Raw genomic sequence first — 19177 nt, 5'->3', positions numbered from 1 at the left:
TGTTAGCTTGCCAGCTTTTACCATACCAGCTGGTGGACTCTGAGGCCTTACGAAAATTTGTGGCGATTGAGATTGGGACGCAGTGGAAGATACCAGGCCGCAATTATTTCTCAAAAAAGGCGATACCCAAACTGTACCGTGATGTTGAAAGGCAAGTGGTGTCATCTCTGGCACACAGCGTTGGGTCAAGGGTCCATCTGACCACAGATGCCTGGTCTGCAAAGCACAGTCAGGGCAGGTGCATTACTTATACAGCCCATTGGGTCAACTTGGTGACCACTGGCAAGCAGGGAGTACGTGGCTGTGCAGCGGACCTAGTTGTGACACGTCCATGGCTTGCAGGCAGACCTGCTGCCACCTCTTCTCCTTCTCCTCCTACTCCTCCTGCTATATCCTCCTGCTATATCCTCTTCGCTGTCGTCCTCCTCGGCTGAGTGGCAGTGCTACTCTACTGTTGCTGCGATCTCCACTGCAACTACACACCTCCCCAGGGCCTATGCTGCATGCCAGGTACGGCTGTGTCACGCCATCTTGGACATGTCTTGTCTCAAAGCCGAGAGTCACAGCTGGCTTAACTGTGTGAAAATTATTTCCATAACCAGTTGCTGTTTTTGGAGGTACCTTGTCCATTTCAGTGTTGCTGTAGCTTCCTGGACATGCAGCACTGAAATCCGCCATATCAGTGGTTGTCTGATTGCTGCTTGTGATTAGTGATGGGCGAACATCCAGATGTTCGGGGGGGTTCGGCCGAACATGCCCCCGATATTCGGCATGTTCGGGCCGAACCCAACCCGAACATGTCCCTTTGGGGCCCCTATAGGGTCCCAGCATAAAGGGAGAGCATGCCCCGAGCGGGGGGGGGGGGGGGGGGTCGGAAATGCCCACCACCCCTCCCCGCTAAGCTCTCCCTTCTGCTGGACCCTATAAAATTAAATAGAAGTCCCCCAAAGTACCTGTAGCAGGCTGGCAGGAAGAGGACAGCAAGCGGGCAGCCGGAGAGCATAGGCGCTAGTACCATCTGGTACTTCCGCCCTCTCTCTGATGCACTTCCTGTTTACATTTGTAAGTCGCGTCAAGAGAGAGCAGAAGTACCGCGATGACGTGTACGAGGGTACGCGTCATCTACATGACGCGTACCCTCGTACGCGTCATTGCGGTACTTCTGTTCTCTCTTGACGCGACTTACATATGTAAACAGGAAGTGCGTCAGAGAGAGGGCGGAAGTACCAGATGGTACTAGCGCCTGTGATCGCCGGCTGCCCGCTTCCTGTCCTCTTCCTGCCAGCCTGCTACAGGTACTTTGGGGGACTTCTATTTAATTTTATAGGGTCCAGCAGAAGGGAGAGCTTAGCGGGGAGGGGTGGGGGGCATTTCCGACCCCCCCCCGCTCTCGGGGCATGCCCTCCCTTTATGCTGGGACTCTATAGGGGGCTTTATTCGGCCGGACACGGCTGTGTTCGGCCGAACACAGAAGGCCTGATCGGGTTCGGGCAGAGTGCCCGAGCACCCTCCCGAACACCATGAGGTGTTCGGGGGGTGCCGAACCGAACCCGAACAGGCCAAAATCCGGGCGAACCCGAACAGTGGCGAACACTGTTCGCCCATCACTACTTGTGATCACAGAAAAGGTCATCAGCACATCCTCTGTGCTGTGACTGACTGCTGCTATAGTCAGTAAGGGCAATTATTCATGAAAAGCTGGAACAAAGTTTATCAGTTAAGAAAAAAAGCTTAATAAAGTGATATCGCACTAAATATAGTTTCCCCCTCCCTCCCAGTAGTGAGGTGTTAACCCATTCCTAACTTGATTAACCCCCTCCCGACCGATCGGCGTTGGGAGGGTGGCATCCCCTGGACCGCCTAACGCTGAAAGGCTTGAAGTCCTGGGGTGGGGTTTTACAGGAGATCGCACGTGGCGATGTGCACGCATTTCTGCTTGAGTGACAGAGAGTCTACCAGCAGCAATCGCCGCTAGAAGACTGTTTGACGGCGAAACCGCCATCTCTTTACATTGTACAGATCTGCGATCCACGGCAGCGCTGTACTCTGGGGGCAGCTGTGTTAGCTCTGCTGTCCCCTGGAGAGGCACACAGAGCGAATGGCTCTGATAGGCTGATGCCTATGAGAGCCAATCGCTGTCATTGGCTGTCGGGAGGGGTTAAAAAAAGAAAGAAAATAGTAAAATGTGATAAGGAAAAAAGCAAACAAAAAATAAACAAACATGCCAGAAGGGATCAAAGCCCACCAGCAGAATGCTCTGTTGGTGGGCAGAAAGGGAAGCAAGATTGCGCCGGGCGGGTAGCCACGGCCGTACAGGGCTCCGGCCTTTCCTTTAAATTTCCCTTTTAAATGTCTTTAAATTCTTACCTCTAACTGGGCAGGGGAATAGTGATGTGTTCTCTCTTTTCCGGAGCCGCTTTGACGATCGCCCAGCAACAGCAACCTCCTTCTGCAGCACATGAGCTGCACGTGGGCCATTCCTCCGCCTTCCACGAGCCAGGAGCCGCTGGCCCGATTAGACCCCGAAGCCGGTGGCACGTGCTGCACATGAGCCACTGCCGCAATCCAGAGCGCACAGGAACACTTCTTCCCTAATCCACAGGAACGCTGCCACTTCACCGCCGCAACCCGCCCGGGACCCGCAAGGACGCCGCTTTCCTGACCTAACAGGCACACTGCCGGATCTCCTAGCACATAAGCCACGCTACCACCGCTGCCAGGGAACCAGGCGCTAACAGGAGGAAGCACACGGGCTGCTCCTCAGCCGCGGCCAGGGGAAGACGATCTGCCGCTGCTCAAGTGCTGCCCACGAACCATGGATGGCCTCTCTCCTGCGTTTTCACTGCTCCCACCTGCAGTTTCAGCCACACAACAGGCCTAAACAGGCCCCCCCCCCCCCAGCCACGCCAACGGGGCTGCTGCAGAGGTTCCATTGCAGCATCTCCCGCGGGACCCTTTCCAGGCAAGCAAAAATATCACCGTGCCGAGGGCAGATTAACACAGCCAGGAGGCTGTCAGGAGACAGCAGTGTCGCCCTCCACCAGCCTGAGGCTGGATTTCCGTACGCAGCCACAGAGGTCCCTCCAGCCATGTCACCAGCCAGCAGGTCACTGCCACAGCACCAGGTCTCACTTTTTCTCTCTGCACTATTTCTTCCTCTGGTGTAATGTGGGCATCCGAAATGCTGCAGAGCAGTAAGCGCCGCAAGTAAGCGAGGCAGCTCCACTCACATAGCACTCGGATGACCACGTTAGTCCTTCTCTACTATGCTCCATGTCTGCTCTGTGCAACTTAATGTATGTTTTTATTACTCTGTTGTATGTTACTATGTATATTACGAAGTGTCCACTGTACTGTACCTCCACCGACCCTGTATGTGCCAAAAATAATTCCGGGTACAACCCCCGTTGTACTTCGCGAAATAAATGATTCTGATCACTTGTGTGCCAAGTAGTATGGCTCTGCAGCAAGTACTAAAAGCTGCAGAGCCCTAATTTGTAGAAAATAGCCTGGACAGTGGGGGAGGGGGGGGGGGGGGTAAGCCTATGGTCCTGAAGTGGCTAAAATCCTTGAGTTACCTGTACTTGGCTTTAAGATTTGTAGTCACCTGTAATGGCTGCCACACATAGCGATTAGATGCGATCACTAGGCCCACAATTTAGGGACCTGATGCTGTATAGATGCATTGCTATGCTGTTGCCTCGCAATGTATCTGTACAGCACTAGGATAACTAAACTATGCACCTTAGTGATCGCATCCAATTGCTGCAGATGTACAGGCTGGCTATAATGGTACACTACATGCACAACTAGTGATGAAATATAGCATATATGGTATTATTTTAACCGGGACGAGCCAAACAATATAATTAGAGGTGTTTCTGAACTGTGGCACTTGTCCTGTTATAATTAGGAAGGATGAAAAATTAAAAAAAGTGTTTCTTTTTTTTTCTCTCAGTTTATGGCTTATTTTACCCTGTAAAATGCCTATAAAATTAGGCTTTTTTTGGGTAATATTTTTTTTCTAAGAATTGTTTAGATTGCCTGGAAAAATAACAATTTATCACTTTGATGGGATAAGTAATAAAAAGTTATTGCTGTATCAATAATGATAATGACACAGCCAAAATAACAAAATTGTCTGAAACCTTAAAGCAGTAGGATCAGCCATACTATGCCAGGGAAAAAAACACATACATAAGTAGATAAATACTTGATCTACTTACATAACACATGTATTATACTGTCCACGTTTTGATTTCAGTGAATGTTATATAGTAAATGACGAGAATTCTGTTCCTGGTGGGGGCCATGTCTTTTGCCCACAGTTAAGGCTAACTCGTGATGTCATTTCTGCCCTTTACTTTTTTTCTTGTCTCCTCCAATCGCTGAGTCGCCTCAGCCTTGCTTGTAAACGCAAATGAGTAGGGGATTAGGTTTCAGATAAGCAGCTGGCAGGGAAACAAAGGGAAGAGGAGGAATAGATTATAGATAAAAATAACCCCCAGCATGCAATTCTTTGGCACGACTACTAAAGGGCCAGTGCTCCTTAAAGAGAACCCGAGGTGGGTTTGAAGAATGTTATCTGCATACAGAGGCTGGATCTGCCTATACAGCCCAGCCTCTGTTGCTATCCCTAACCCCACTAAGGTCCCCCTGCACTCTGCAATCCCTCATAAATCACAGCCGTGCTGTGAGGCTGTGTTTACATCTGTAGTATCAGTCTCAGCTGCTCCCCCGCCTCCTGCATAGCTCCGGTCCCTGCCCCCGTCCCTTCCCTCCAATCAGCAGGGAGGGAAGGGATGCAGGCGGGGACTGGAGTTCTGCAGGAGGCGGGGAGAGCAGCAGACTGACACTATAGAGATAAACACAGCCAGCTCTGACAAGCTGTTTGTCAGCAGCGTGGCTGTGATTTATGAGGGATTGCAGAGTGCAGGGGGACCTTAGAGGGGTTTGGGATAGCAACAGAGGCTGGGCTGTATAGGCAGATCCAGCCTCTGTATGCAGATAATATTCTTCAAACCCACCTCGGGTTCTCTTTAACCACTTAACGACCAGCTAACGCCCATAGGCATCAGCAGGTCTTAAGTGGGTTACCATGGAAACGGCCGCTCGATCGAGCGGCCTTTCCATGTCAGTTCACGGAGGGTGTCTCCCCGCTGTTTACATCATACGGCGCTGCTGATAGGCGGAAGCCTATCCTTCAATGCGCAGGACGGAACTCCGTCCTGCGCATTACGGAGAGAGGGAGGTAAGGAGCCCCCCCGCAAAACGCAGATGGCCGGCGGCGATCAGACCCCCCCGGCAGGACATCCCCCTAGTGGGGAAAAAAGGGGGGAAGTCTGGTCGCCCTGGCTTCAAAGCGATCTGTGCGGTGGGCTGGAGAGCTCACGCAGCACAGATCGGGCCAGCATAGGCTGGTCCTTAAGTGGTTAAGTATGTGATAACTCCAAATCATAACAGCAGAGAAAGTTTTGAATGCAGCATTAGCATCTTTATCACTTAATACACTCAGACCAGTTGCTGTTGAAATTTGATTTTTATGGTGACGATATCGCTTTAAGGCAGTGTTTCTCATACCTGTCCTCGTGACTCCCCAACGGTGCATGTTTTGCAGGCAACCTCACCTATGCACAGGTGGGGTAATTAGTGCCTCGGCTAGGTGGATTTCTTGTAGCTGAGACACTAATAACCCCACCCGTGCGTAGGTGAGGTTGCCTGCAAAACATGCACCGTTGGGGAGTCACGAGGACAGGTTTGAGAAACACTGCCTTAAAGCGGATCCGAGATGAAAATCTAACTGTAACAAGTAACTTGTCTATATATCTTATCTAAAGTTTAGATAGTTTACACAGCAAATCTAGCTGCAAACAGCTTTAATAGAATATGATTATTTCTTCCTGTGATACAATGACAGCAGCCATGCTGTTTGTAAACATTTCACAGAGGCAGGCTTATCTGTATCTTGAGCAAAAAAAAGTCATCCCCCCCTCCTCCTCCCGCTACCGCAAGTGGGCCACTAACCATGCATTTATTTAGCTAAACACCATTGTTGTTTGCACTACTTTTCAGCATTAGCCAAGACTCTTACTATACAAGTATCTCTTACTATACCACACCCTGAAAAGCTCAAGTGTTACTGCCAACAGGTACAAAATTATGTTCTGCAGTATTTGTCAGCATATAAGCAGCACTTTTTCTCCCCCAAAAATAGGGAGAAAAAGAAACTGCATCTTATATGCCAAATACAGGGAGTCCTGGACTTACAAACAAAAGCGATCAGCAGAAGCCAGCACTAGAGTAACAGTGAGGTAGAGGTGAGGTCTCTGATGGCCGTGGACTCTGATGGATTAGGTGAGCCGTGCTGTCACTGCTTTCATTTATACAGGGGGCAGCGGAGGGAGGTACAGGGTACACAGGAGGACACAGGAGGTACAAGGGGACACAATAATTGGGGGAGAAATTTACAATACTCTCCTGGACCATGGACGCACCAGATTTAGTATATTTTTCCCCCCTGGTTTTAGTCCCCTAAACATATAGTATGGTCCGGTGCATCTTCTATGCCGAAAAATACAGTACTTTTATAACGAGTCCATGTTTAATATACCTCTAATTGGATGCAAAATTTTGAACAGAGGCGCCAACAAGAGTAAAAACGTTTAAAAAGGGGGAAGTTATGGTGGACTTACCTCCCTCGCAGATTTAACAGACTGAAAGCCCTTATTTTCAAGTCAAAATAACATTCATTAGGTGCTCCAAAATGTAACGAGTTTCGCAGGTCACAACCCCGCTTCATCAGGCAAATAATGGAGAGAACTGAGGGGAATAATGCCAGAGGACACAAAAGCTCAGGACCCATAAGACCAAATGATTTCATTAACATTTAAAAAAAAAATTCCATATAAATTAATTTTTTTAAATGTTAAATCATTTGGTCTTATGGGTCCTGAGCTTTTGTGTCCTCTGCCATTTTTCCCCTCAGTTTTCTCCATTATTTGCCTGATGAAGCAGGGTTGTGACTTGCAAAACGCGTTGCATTTTGGAGCACCTAATGTTGTTTTGATTTGAAAATAGCGGCTTTCAGTCTGTTAAATCTGCGAGGGAGGTAAGTCCACCATAACTCTCCCATTTTTAAACGTTTTTTAAACGTTTTTACTCTTGTTGGCGCCTCTATTCAAAATTTTGTATCCAGTCTAGCCCACCCTTGGTGGAGGGGTGTTATCCCCATTTTTCCTATCTACAGAGAGTGACTTCTTAACCTGAGTGGGGTCAGGTTCTAATTCTCCCCACATGCTTTGCCAGTGGTTACCTGTCACCTGCTTTTGCAAATTGCTGTATTGACTTAAATACTTCACTATTTTAGGCTATCAATTACCTTTCTTCATTTCAAGCGATACCTCCCATTGAACTATTGCAAACAAATGAAAACCCCGTGATTGGCTCACTGTACTATGCTGAATATCTGCATTCGTTAAAAAAAGCCTTACCTTATTCCCCGATGCTGAATCCTTTTTAATCAGATCCTGGAAAAATAAACCTCTTTATGCATGGATTGGAGAAACTGGAGTAAGTGTAGCTTAGACAATTTAAAGCAAATTACACAAAATATCAAGGGAAAGAATAATGGAGAAGCGTGGCTGAAAGAGATGTGCCATTAGGAAACATGACAGATGCAAAGAGAAAAGTTATATTGTTATTGTTTTAAGCACTTGAAACATAACAGCACTGCACACAGAATTCTGTCAGGGCATTAGATTTAAAGTGAACCCGAGGTGAAAATAAACTGATCAGATAAACTATGGTATTTATCATCCTACTCCTAAAAATGACCCTTTTTTTATATCCCATGGTTTTATTTTATACTTAAAACACTTACAAAGTAAAATGAATGTTTTGTTGCCTCTGATCAGTGGCAGCCTATTAAGTGTCCCAGAGTAAAAAATACAGGAGCTATTGACCTTTCACTATCTTCTTCTGCTCTAAGAAATTGTATTCTGCCAGAAAAACTTTTATGGCTGTAATGTGCTTGTCCGTGATGTTTACTATATTCCCGACAACCTATCGACAAGACGGAAGCTGTCACTCCCATGTCTAAAAATTAACCATTTCAGGCAGCAGAATAAACCAAGTAAAACAGCCTGGTTATAGTTTTGCACTGTACATACACATGTTGAGCTCATCATGTCACATGACGCCTCGGGTACACTAAAAGGCATTCTTAACCTCTTGCCGACCGCGTCACGCCAGTAGGCGTGGCCGCGGCGGCAGCCCCAGGACCGCCTAACGCCAATTGGCGTAAAGTCCTGGGGCTCTGTTTTGCAGGAGATCGCGCGCAGGCTGCGCGCGCATCTCCTGCTTGGGGGGCGGAGCTCCGCCCCGCCTTCAGTCTCCGAGCGGCTATTGCCGCTCGGGAGACTGTTAGACGGCGTGATCGCCGTCTATTTACTCTGTGCAGCGCTGCGATCAGCAGCAGCGCTGCACTGGGGACAGCCGTGTGACACGGCTGTCCCCCTGCGGGACAAGAGAGCGATCGGCTCTCATAGGCAGAAGCCTATGACAGCCGATCGCCGTAATTGGCCGGCTGTGGGGAGGGAGGGAGCGAGGGAGGGAAGGGGGTTAAAGGAAGAGGGTTTTTTTTTAAAAAAAGGCAACACAAATATTTATTAAAAAAAAAATAAACATGGGGGGAGCGATCAGACCCCACCAACAGAGAGCTCTGTTGGTGGGGAGAAAAGGGGGGGGAATCACTCGTGTGCTTTGTTGTGCGGCCCTGCAGCTTGGCCTTAAAGCTGCAGTGGCCTTTTAAACTAAAAATTGCCTGGTCACTAGGGGGGTTTAGCCCTGCAGTCCTCAAGAGGTTAAAGCAGCAGGGACAGCCATACTATCCCAGGGGAAAAACACATATATAAGTTGATAAATACTTGTTCTACTTACAATAACACATGTATTGTACTGTCCACATTTTGATTTCAGTGAATTTTATATAGTAAATAAAGAGGAAACTGTTCCAGGCAATTTCCATTTTGACTTTGTCTGACTTAAGCCAATCCCGATGTAATTTCTTCCCTTACTTTTTTTTTCTTCTTAGAATCTTCACTGTGATATCTAGCTTGCTTTGTAAACCTATGAGCACAGCATAGATCAGATTTAAGCAGATTCACACTAAACTGCCCTCAGCCAATCATTGAGGTGCAGGAATTTGGGAGGGTAGATGACAAGCTTCCTTTTCGTCAGCAATGTACCAAATAGCCAGGCTGACTGAGATACGATTTATTACAGCAAAAACCTTTAGGATTAGATTGGAGTGCTTGCAATGCAGGGCTAGGCTGCAGGCTGCATTATAAACATAGAACAGTGGGTAAGTGGAATTTGATTTTGTGGCTGAAAATTCCGCTTTAATGTGACACTGCAGTAAAACTGAAGACCTGATTTAGGAATATGTGATTTCTCTTAAGAATAAAAGTACACAATTGTTGTATTAGGGATGGGGATCACAGAATATTGGTTATTACATGTTACATTGTTGAAACAAGTAATATTACCAGTTAAAGCCATGCCCTTATTGTCAGCCTGCTATTGGTGCACATTGAGACAGTCTCATTCTGTGCTGTCTCAGGCAGGGCAGACTGTCTGTTTCCTGGGCTAGATTTAGACCTGACAGAACCCCATTACAGCTGTATCAGCTTCAAGGACACGTGAACTGAAAGCTGTATGGAGGCGGCCATATTTATTTTCTTTTTAACTAACACCAGTTGCCTGGCATCCTGGCTGTAGTAGTATCTGGATCACAAACCTTAAATAAGCATGTGACTAATCCAATCAGACTTCTGTCAGAAACCTCTTATCTGCATGCTTGTTCGGGGTCCCTGTCTAATGCCTGTACACACAATAGATTCGACCATCAATCAGATGGAAAATTGCATCATTTCCAACAGGTCCGGTCATTTTGCTGATCGATATTCCATTCACTTCTATACAAAATCGATCCGAAAAATGATATGAAATCAGATCGCACCTGACGGAAATAATTGATTTGACCGTCAGTCTGATGGAAAATTGCATCATGTTCCAGGCATTACTGTATTAGAGGCAGGGGAGATTAGCAGGGCAGCCAGCCAACTGGAATTGTTGAAAAGGAAATTAATGGAGTACGTCAGCCCTGATATACCTCTCATTTCAGGTGCTTTCAGTTTTATAATAGCTGAAGATCACAAGAAATTTAAGATGGTTATAACAGCCTAGCAGTTTTTACTCTTGCTGGTCGATTATTAATACCCACTATGGTTTCCCTTACGGTACCCACTATTGATACCAGTGGGCATCTTTAAAGTGAACCTCCAAACTAAAAATCTACTCAGCAGCACTGAAAAGGCTTAGTGTTTCTTTAACAGTTTCACAGCATCAGAACTTTGTCTTTCTTACCCAAGCCTCATTTTTAGCTGCACAGAAGAAAGCTGTCTGGGCATTTTTCCCCTAATGCTGTGCAAAGCATGATGGGATTTCTGATGTTGTTGTTCTCCTTCTGCTGTTTTTGGCGCAAATTTGTATTTTTTATTTTATTTTGAATATGATATTTTAAGCCTAGTGCTTGCAGCTGGGAGGGGAGATCAGGACACAGGACATTTGGAACTGTTTCTCATGCTCCCTATCACCTCTTTTCAACCAAAAAGATGGCTGCCCCATGAAAAAGATGGCTGCCCCCATGAAATCACAAACATTTGCCTGTTCTTTTAAAACAGGGTAGGTAAGATATTATATTACCTATCTATTTTAATTAACATAACTGATGTAACTTAATGACAGTATGTTTGTTTAGCCTGAAGTTCCCCTTTAAAGAGAACCAGAGACTAAGCACCCTCATGTATTTTACCATATACATCAATGGGGACATGACAGTAAACACCTACTCTGCTCTTTGTTTAATTCTTCTCTGCTAAATCTGCCTGTTATCAGCTCTGATAAGAATCCTCGACTGAGCATTCAGTCGCAGGCTCCTCCGTTTTAATCTCCCACCACGGGAGGCTTCGAAAGCACTTGGGCTTCTGAAGTCTTGCGGCTCTTTACTGCGCATTCTCGAGAGGGGACACGTGCAGTATGGAGCAGCCAGTTTTCTGATGCCAAATGGCTTCCGAAGACAGCCCAACACGGAAGAGAGCAGTCTCTGATCGATCAGTCAGAGACTGCTAATGGGGGGGCATGCGGGTGAACACTGACAGTGAGGAGAATGGTAAGGCCTTAGGTAAGTATCTGAGGTTTTCTTATTTAGCTTCAGACTCCCTTTAAAATAGCGAAACAAATATTTTTTTCTATTTTTAAAAAAGAAATTGTATGTTCTTGAAATCCTCACACACAGAATCCAAAAGGAATCTGGATGTAATCACTACTAGATCTTTATCCTATCTGATTTATTTCAAACGTTCTGCCCTATCACCAAACTTTAATGAACGTGTGATTTGCCACAGTGTGTTGATGCCTCAATGTGTTGTCCAATGGTTGGAGGAAGCGACAAATTCTTATTCCAATGTGCACTGCTGACTGACTGCTGGCACAATCCTCTGTCTAGAGAGACAGGCTGTGGATAATTGAATGCTGAATAAAATACATTATACCAGACAGATGCCACACACATAATAGCTGGGTGGGGCTCTCTGATTGAGTTCAAAGTACCTGCTCCTGAAACAGTGCACTTCACAGACATGAGTGTTTTTACTTTACATGAAGTTATATGTTGAGTGTTTTTAATTTACATGAAGTTATATTCAGCCACAATAATCTAAACTGAATATTTGAACAAAGCTAATCATTTAAGCCTGTCAGCCTGTCTGCACAATATTTCTATATTATTAGGGCCAGTACTATGGCCATACACAAATACAGTAGATTTGCTCCCAGTGTTCCAAAACAATTGATTCTTTTTGGAAGAGTATTGATTCTGAAAGAATTGATTACTACCACACAGCGCAACTATTTTTAATAGATTCCAGCAGGGAGTCTCTTGAAAATCGATTGAACCACAGCCTTGCACTGTTGGATTCAATGTAACACTATGGCCTATTGACTGTTTGCCGCTCCTTTCCTACCCTGCAGTGACCTAGATTTTCCTTCCTGTCCAATCGATACTTTCAATTGATATTTGTTCAAAATCTATCAACTCGAAAAAAAAAAATCTATACCCATCTGATTTTATTGAATCTGCAAGGAATCGGATGGACAATTGATGTGTGTATGGGCACCTTGCCTCTGTTATTCCAGAACATTCTCTTTATTCTTCAACCACTTCAGCTCGCAGGTGTTTTCACCTTCAGGACGGAAGCAATTTTGCCCTGTCAGCGCTCCTCCCATTCATTCTCCAATAACTTTATCACTACTCATCACACGTAAATGATCTATATCTTGTTTTTTTTTTTCGCCACAAATTAAGCTTTTTGTGAGCGATACTTGTTTTCAGTAATTACTTTATTTTCTATGCATTTTATAGGCAAATACACACTCAAAAATATATACTATACTATAAAAATACACTATTTTTCCAATTCCATCCCCTATCGTTTTAAACTAAGCAATGCTACTATAAATTAAACCTGCCCATTTTATTTGCCCATTAGTCCCGACTATCACAACATTTAAATATTTATTTAAATTATGTTCCTAGTAAAATGTATGACGTCATTATATTATGTGGAAATGAAGGTGTGTTGTGGGGGGGGGGGGGTTGTGTCCCATTAATTGCAGGCCCCTATGTACTAAAATAACAGTAATATACCCTCATGACATACATATAAAAAAAAGAAAAAGCTAAATCCCCAAGGCAACTATTTATGGATTTTTTTTAAACTTTTTTTTTTCCGTTTGTTTGCTTGGTAACTGAGGTGGGAGACGCTTTGGAAGTAATTTAACTATACAGTATTTTTTTTAAATAAAAAATCTGTGTGTAATTCAACTTTTTGCGCTAGAAACACTACCTGATTTACCAGGAAATGTTTTGTTTGTTTGTTTGTTTTCACTTCCATTCACGTTCATTCTTATGAATGGACATGGCCCCTGATCGGGGTCATGTCCGTTCATTACAGGCACTGCGATTGATTCAGGGAAGCCTTGCTTCCCTTCCCCAATCACCGAAACGGAAAACCGCCGTGGTGCACACCACCAATTGCAAACAGGTCGAGAATACTCATCCAGTTTGCCTTTAGCAGCGCCTATCTGGACAAGAGTACTCATCTAGATAGACTTAAGTGGTTAACCATTCTTTTGTAGATGGAGTTGTGTGCTTAGCCAGGGCCAGTGCCTTAATATTTTATCTGTCTAGTGTCAACTGCTGTCTCTGCACTCTTATTCCTCATGGGGCACAAATGAGGAAAAAGAGTGCAGAGAGAGCGGTGAACACCAGAGAGGTAATTTTTAAGGACCGATTGGGACACTTAAGCCAGAAAAAAAAATCAGTTTTACTCACCTGGGGCGTCTACCAGCCCCCTGCAGCAGTCCTGTGCCCTCGCAGCCACTCACTAATCCTCTGATCCCCCGCTGCCAGCTAGTTTCGTTTTTGCCGACAGGACTGGCCACGCATAGATTTGTCCGCATTCCCGAATGTAATTAGCGCTATTGCGGACCGCAACGCGTACAAAGATATGCGTTGCCGCATATCTCTTTTGACCAGTAAGTCAAAAGATTTTACAAACTTTAGAGTACAATCCTATATTAGGTTTTTTATGCTGTGTGGTTCACTTGGTTGAATTGTGTGCATAAAGGTGCTCCGGAAAACAAGCAGTGGAAGTTGTTTTGCTAGATTTAACTTGGTACGTTCCTGAACAAAGATGACAGTAACCGGCTGCAGACAAGAGGTTTAGTTCAAATGTTATATTTACAGTAAATGGCATTCTTTGTTTTTTATGTAAAACCTTTCTGTGGCATTCATCTTGTATGTGTTTCTTTGGCACAGAATGTGTTAAGCATTGGACATTTATTCTCCAGCCTTTGTAACTGTGCCTGTGTGCATCTTCTCTTGTTACAGTATGACTTTGAAGTGAAGGGAGATGTGATCAATGGAAGAAACCACAGAGGTCCCAGAAGATCTCGACTAGGATCAGATGGACTGGTATGGTTACCTCTCTCCTGTTTAACATGCAGCTCCTAGAACTGGACATAGAACAGATATTATTATTCCCTCACTCTGACTGGATACAGCTAATCCACATCTGCCAAATACACCAGCCTCAAAGCATTCTAATCTATTTTTAATTAATAGGCACGCATTGATGCTTCAGCACATGAGAACGTGATATGTTATTTCTTCACTACAATCTTTAGGACAAAAATAATGAGTGCCTTTAGCTTATGTTTCGTTAGACTGCATAAGACACAGGACTGTATAGATGGTGCATGCTTACATAGACTCCTCCCCCTGAAAATATGATATACCGTTCACCTATAGCAGCACTGCAAGTGACATAATCTGGTGATTTCCCAGTTTTACATAACTAGGCCCTGGGCAGAAAACATTTAATGGCTAGTTACATTATAATGAAACTGATAATTATTCAGTGATTTACTAGTTTCAACTTCCATCTCCTGGGCGACATTAGTGAGCTTGTTAGGAGAGTTGTGCACTACTAACTAGTTGCATGCAGTGGCGTAGCTAAGGAGCTGTGGGCCCTGATGCAAGTTTTACATCCCCCCCCCCCCCCCCCCCAAGTACTCTATACATAAAAATTGATACGACGCAGCAAAACCTGCCAATGGCAACTACAGTGTCAGAGGTGCAAGAAGGGGATGGGGAACAGCTTGTTAATGATTACCACTATTCAAAGTATCTATAGAAGCGATTATTATGAGCGCAGGGACCAATTGAGAGCGAATACTGTAGTTGAGGTTGGGCCCTTTGGGGCCCCGATGCAGTCGCTACCTCTGCAACCCCTATTGCTACGCCCCTGGTTACATACCACATCACTGTAATAGCTAGATCGAGGTTCAGCAATACCCAGGATCTGGTTAATGTTTTCAAGCTTGTTAAGACATGATAAACGTACAGTGGACCATTTCTATTAATCCAAAACCCCTTACAAAATAAACTTACCCAAACCCATTGATTGCAAAGTGTCAACAGCTGTAACCAGATTCATGTAATAGACATTAAATAGTGGTTCCAACCATAGAGATTCTTTTCTTTGCACTAGCCTGTCCTGATCGTGAACAAATAACTACTTTTCACTTTCTAGTGCAGGGACTACTTTCTGCAAGTCCTCTGTAGTCATGACTTGTGTTAGCACTGCTGTGTTGTGCTGGTCCATGAACTGCACTCTGCTGTGGTTCCAAGGGAGACTACTTCACAGTGATGCAAGTTCAATACTAAAAGCCTCCCTACGGTAGATCACAGGCACTACCCATGCTGCACCCTAAATTAAGTCAATACAGCTAATTATTAAGACTTGGATAACAAGAATTACTATACGTAATGTAAAAAGCTAGCCAGACATTTCCCTATCTAAAGTAGTCCTTTTAGGCAGCTGGCCAAATCACATGGAGTCACGCATGTGTGCATCCATACATACATATACTGCGCCTGCACAGTATACTCCAGACAACATGTACTTGATTGACAGCAGCGCAGGCGCAGTAGAGGACGACCTCGCAAGCATGCCCTCTGCACTAGCGGGGACCTGAGCCGGCGGCTGCGAGCGGAGATGCGGCGTGGGACAAGTCTGCTGCAAGGGGCTGGAGGAAACCCTGGGTAAGTAGATGGGGGGGTTGTGTGTGTGTGTGCTCTCGGACATTCGCTTTAAAGGTAGCTTTGACGACTTAAAGCCATATAACTCACACGTTTTCCGGAAAACGAGCATTACAGTTAAAATCTCTCCCTCCATTGCCAAAACCTCTGTGGCGGTTTTTGCCCGAAGCATCGCTAAAGAAGTTCAGAGCTCTGTGCCCTTCTCTACATGTGTTGCTCTGGCCCACCCCCAACTCAGTGGCTGCTTCTCAGGCTGCTGTTAACGAGCTGGGTTGAGCCGCAGCAACATAGGTGTGAGTGGCCGCAGAACTCTAAATATCTTTGGCGAGGTTTCAGGCAAAAACCCTCTCGCTGGTTTATCAGTTATGCCCATTTACCAGCAAACGGATAAATTATAATCCTGTATCACCGCAGCCATAATAAGATTACATAAATTGTTCTTAAAGCTTCACTACAGATACTCTTTGACACCTCTAAATGTCAAGCTCTTTTCTGTGGCTCTTATTTCCTCCTTTCCTTCTCCTGTTTACTTGCCTGCATTCATAATGTGTTCTTACACTATGTAAAACTTTGCAAGTGGAGTTTGCATGCTGAAACTAGCTCTGGTGCAAATAAAGAGCATTACATACAACTTTTTATTTGATGAGAAGACCAGTAAATCTATTACCTTGCATTGACTTCCTGCTGCTTGTTTTTTCTTTTCTTTCACAACTTCACAGCTTTATGGAATGGACTTGGTTTTATATTTGGCATACTCTACAAAAACTCCTAATTATTCAGAGGCCCAGTTGTAAATGTAATCTGTATTTTTACATAGAACAATGATCCTTCAAATGCACTTAATGAGGTTGCAAATATCCCCTCAGCTCCTGGTGACATTTCACAAGACACTCAACCTCTGCTCTTCTCATTAAAACGTGAGCAGGATTCTGAATGTCGCTTCCACCTTAATTATGCACAGAGGAGGACAGCTTAGTATATAGTGGAGACAGCAGGGGGATTGTGATCATATTATCGCATGCTGCTGACTTAAGTAATGGAGAGAAAAAAAACAGATGAGCCTAATATTTGAGTAAACCCCATAATTACTTGTAATTACTAATGCAGTGTGTGCTTAACAATTTACTGCTCTCAGAGCCATCTTGTGCTTTGGTTATTTTGCTGTCAGCAGTAGACTGCAATATTGCCTTCACAGGAAGGAGAGGAGATGTGGGCTTGACTGTGCCAGGAATGGCCTGTCATACGTTTTAGGGCACCAGTCTGTTGTACATAGCACGTTGCCTCCTTCCTTTGCAGCTACAATTTAATGCTGAAAGCTTAACCTCTTCAGTGCTAAACATTGTATTGCAATTGTTTTAGTCTATGTGTATTCTTCTAAAGCTGAATCAGGCAATAGTTTAAAGAGAATCTGTATTGTTAAAATCGCACAAAAGTAAACATACCATTGTGTTAGGGGACATCTCCTATCACCCTCTGTCACAATTTTGCCGCTCCCCGCCGCATTGAAAGTAGTCAAAAAGGTAAGAATTTGCAGCACCCGGCCAGCTTTAGACCTATCTCTCTAATAAATACAGACGTAAAATTATATTCGAGTATTCTTGCAGCTAGGTTGGAGGAGGCTGCGGAGGAGGTGTTGGGAAACCAACAGATAGGCTTTAGGAAAAAAAGGCATATTCATGAGAATATATATACTGCTATTAACGCTATCCATGATAGTAAGAAAGGAAGGAAGGAATCAATTTTGGTAGCAATCGATGCCGAGAAAGCCTTCGACCGAATTTCCCACCCCTTCATATTTAACTGCCTAAAGAAGTTCGGCTTTGGACCAGTCTTTATAGAAAGAATTAGATTACTGTATACCAATCTGAGTGCCCAGTTAATAATTAACTCTTTTACTTCTAAACCATTTAAGATATTTAACGGAGTGCGCCAGGGCTGTCCCCTGTCACCCGGACTCTTCAACCTCTGTCTCGAGCCTCTGATTCGTGCCATTCAAGAGGACTCTATCATAAAGGGTATGCTAGTGGGCGACGCTGAAATCAAAACACTGGCTTATGCTGATGATTTCCTGCTGATACTTAGAGACCCCGTAATATCTTTAAAGAGATGTGAGGATCTATTTAACAGCTATGGAAATAGCTCAGATTTCAAGATAAATAGGGAGAAAGGTCTGATTCTCGATTTGGGGTGCTCCCGATATACTAGAATAAAAATACAAGAATACAATAGTTACTCTTGGAAGAAGGTAATAAAATACTTGGGTGTTAATTTGAGCCGAGACATCAACAACTTATTCGATATAAATTATAAAAACCTAATAATAGAAAGTAAAATGAAACTTAAGAGATGGGATAGACCCTACTTTAATCCTCTGGGCCGCATCGCAATAATTAAAATGCTTATTCTGCCAAAAATTTTATTCTGTATGCAGTGTGTCCCGATTGCCCTCCCCAGCACATGGTTCAAGGGATGGAATAGGCTGTTTCAAGATTTTATTTGGGCAAGAACCCCCCGTAGATTAAGCTATAGGACAATTAGTAGGAGCAAGAATAGGGGTGGGTTGGCAGCACCTGATATATTGGTCTATTATAAAAGTATACAAATGGTCAGGATAATAGACTGGAAAAGAGAACATTGTACATCATCAGGAGAAAAAGTATGGACAATATTAGAAAAGGAGGAATTAAATCTTGGAACACTGTTTACATGGCAATGGGCACTCATACGTAAGTTATGGGTGACGTCGACCCACCCTTTGATAAAACCAACCCTAGGTGTCCTAGTAGGGCTAATGAAAAGATGGCAGTTAAGAGATGGTCTGTCCCCTTTGACGGCTCTGAGAAATATCCCAGGCTTTCCGCCTGCGTCCTCGGCCTCTTGGTTCTCCGGGAATGGCCTGGATTTGGACTCTCGTCTAATCCATGTTAATGGCAATAGAGACCTGGGGATAAAAGGGATCTTGGAGAAATCGCAAAAACCACTATCTTGGGGTCTCATTCAATTGCAGAGTTTTATAAACATGTCGACCATTTAAGAGGGAGTTGAATGAATTTGAAAAGCTTTTAGTTCTGAATAAAAGACCTCCCAAAATACTGTCCATGCTCTATTAATCCCTACAATCCCTTGACCAATGTGACCTTCCTTCATATTGTCACAAGTGAGAACATATATTGAAAATTTCTTTATCTAAAAAATGGCCCGAAATTTGGTCTGCTTTGTGGAAAATCCCTGATCCCGATATCCAATGGATACAATACAGAATAATAACAAGATGGTATTTAACATCAAAACGAGCGGGACTCTTCAGGCCATTGGCGGATTCCTCGTGCTGGAGATGCGGGCGGTCGATGGGATCGGAGCTGCACATGTGGTGGTCCTGTCCTTCAATCTGCACTCTGTGGGAAGACTTCATTAAATTCGGCAAGATAGTGGCAGATAGTAGCTTTGACCTCT

The 19177-nt window shown here is 44.5% G+C and overlaps 1 protein-coding gene across 8 annotated transcripts in view; it reads left to right on the top strand.

Annotated features, from left to right (window-relative positions):
* BRCA1 (BRCA1 DNA repair associated) overlaps positions 1-19177 on the top strand; it is a 243881-nt gene that overhangs the window by 186485 nt on the left and 38219 nt on the right. For all 8 annotated transcript variants that reach the window (XM_068264418.1, XM_068264421.1, XM_068264423.1 and 5 more), the window contains exon 19: positions 14012-14095. In XM_068264418.1, the coding sequence (XP_068120519.1) occupies positions 14012-14095 (84 nt within the window). The remainder of the gene's footprint in view (positions 1-14011; positions 14096-19177) is intronic.

This window comes from Hyperolius riggenbachi, chromosome 12 (genome assembly GCF_040937935.1).
Source record: "Hyperolius riggenbachi isolate aHypRig1 chromosome 12, aHypRig1.pri, whole genome shotgun sequence".
Lineage (NCBI taxonomy): Eukaryota > Metazoa > Chordata > Amphibia > Anura > Hyperoliidae > Hyperolius > Hyperolius riggenbachi.
Note: the sequence above shows the minus strand (reverse complement) of the source record. Positions and strands in the feature narration are given on the sequence as shown.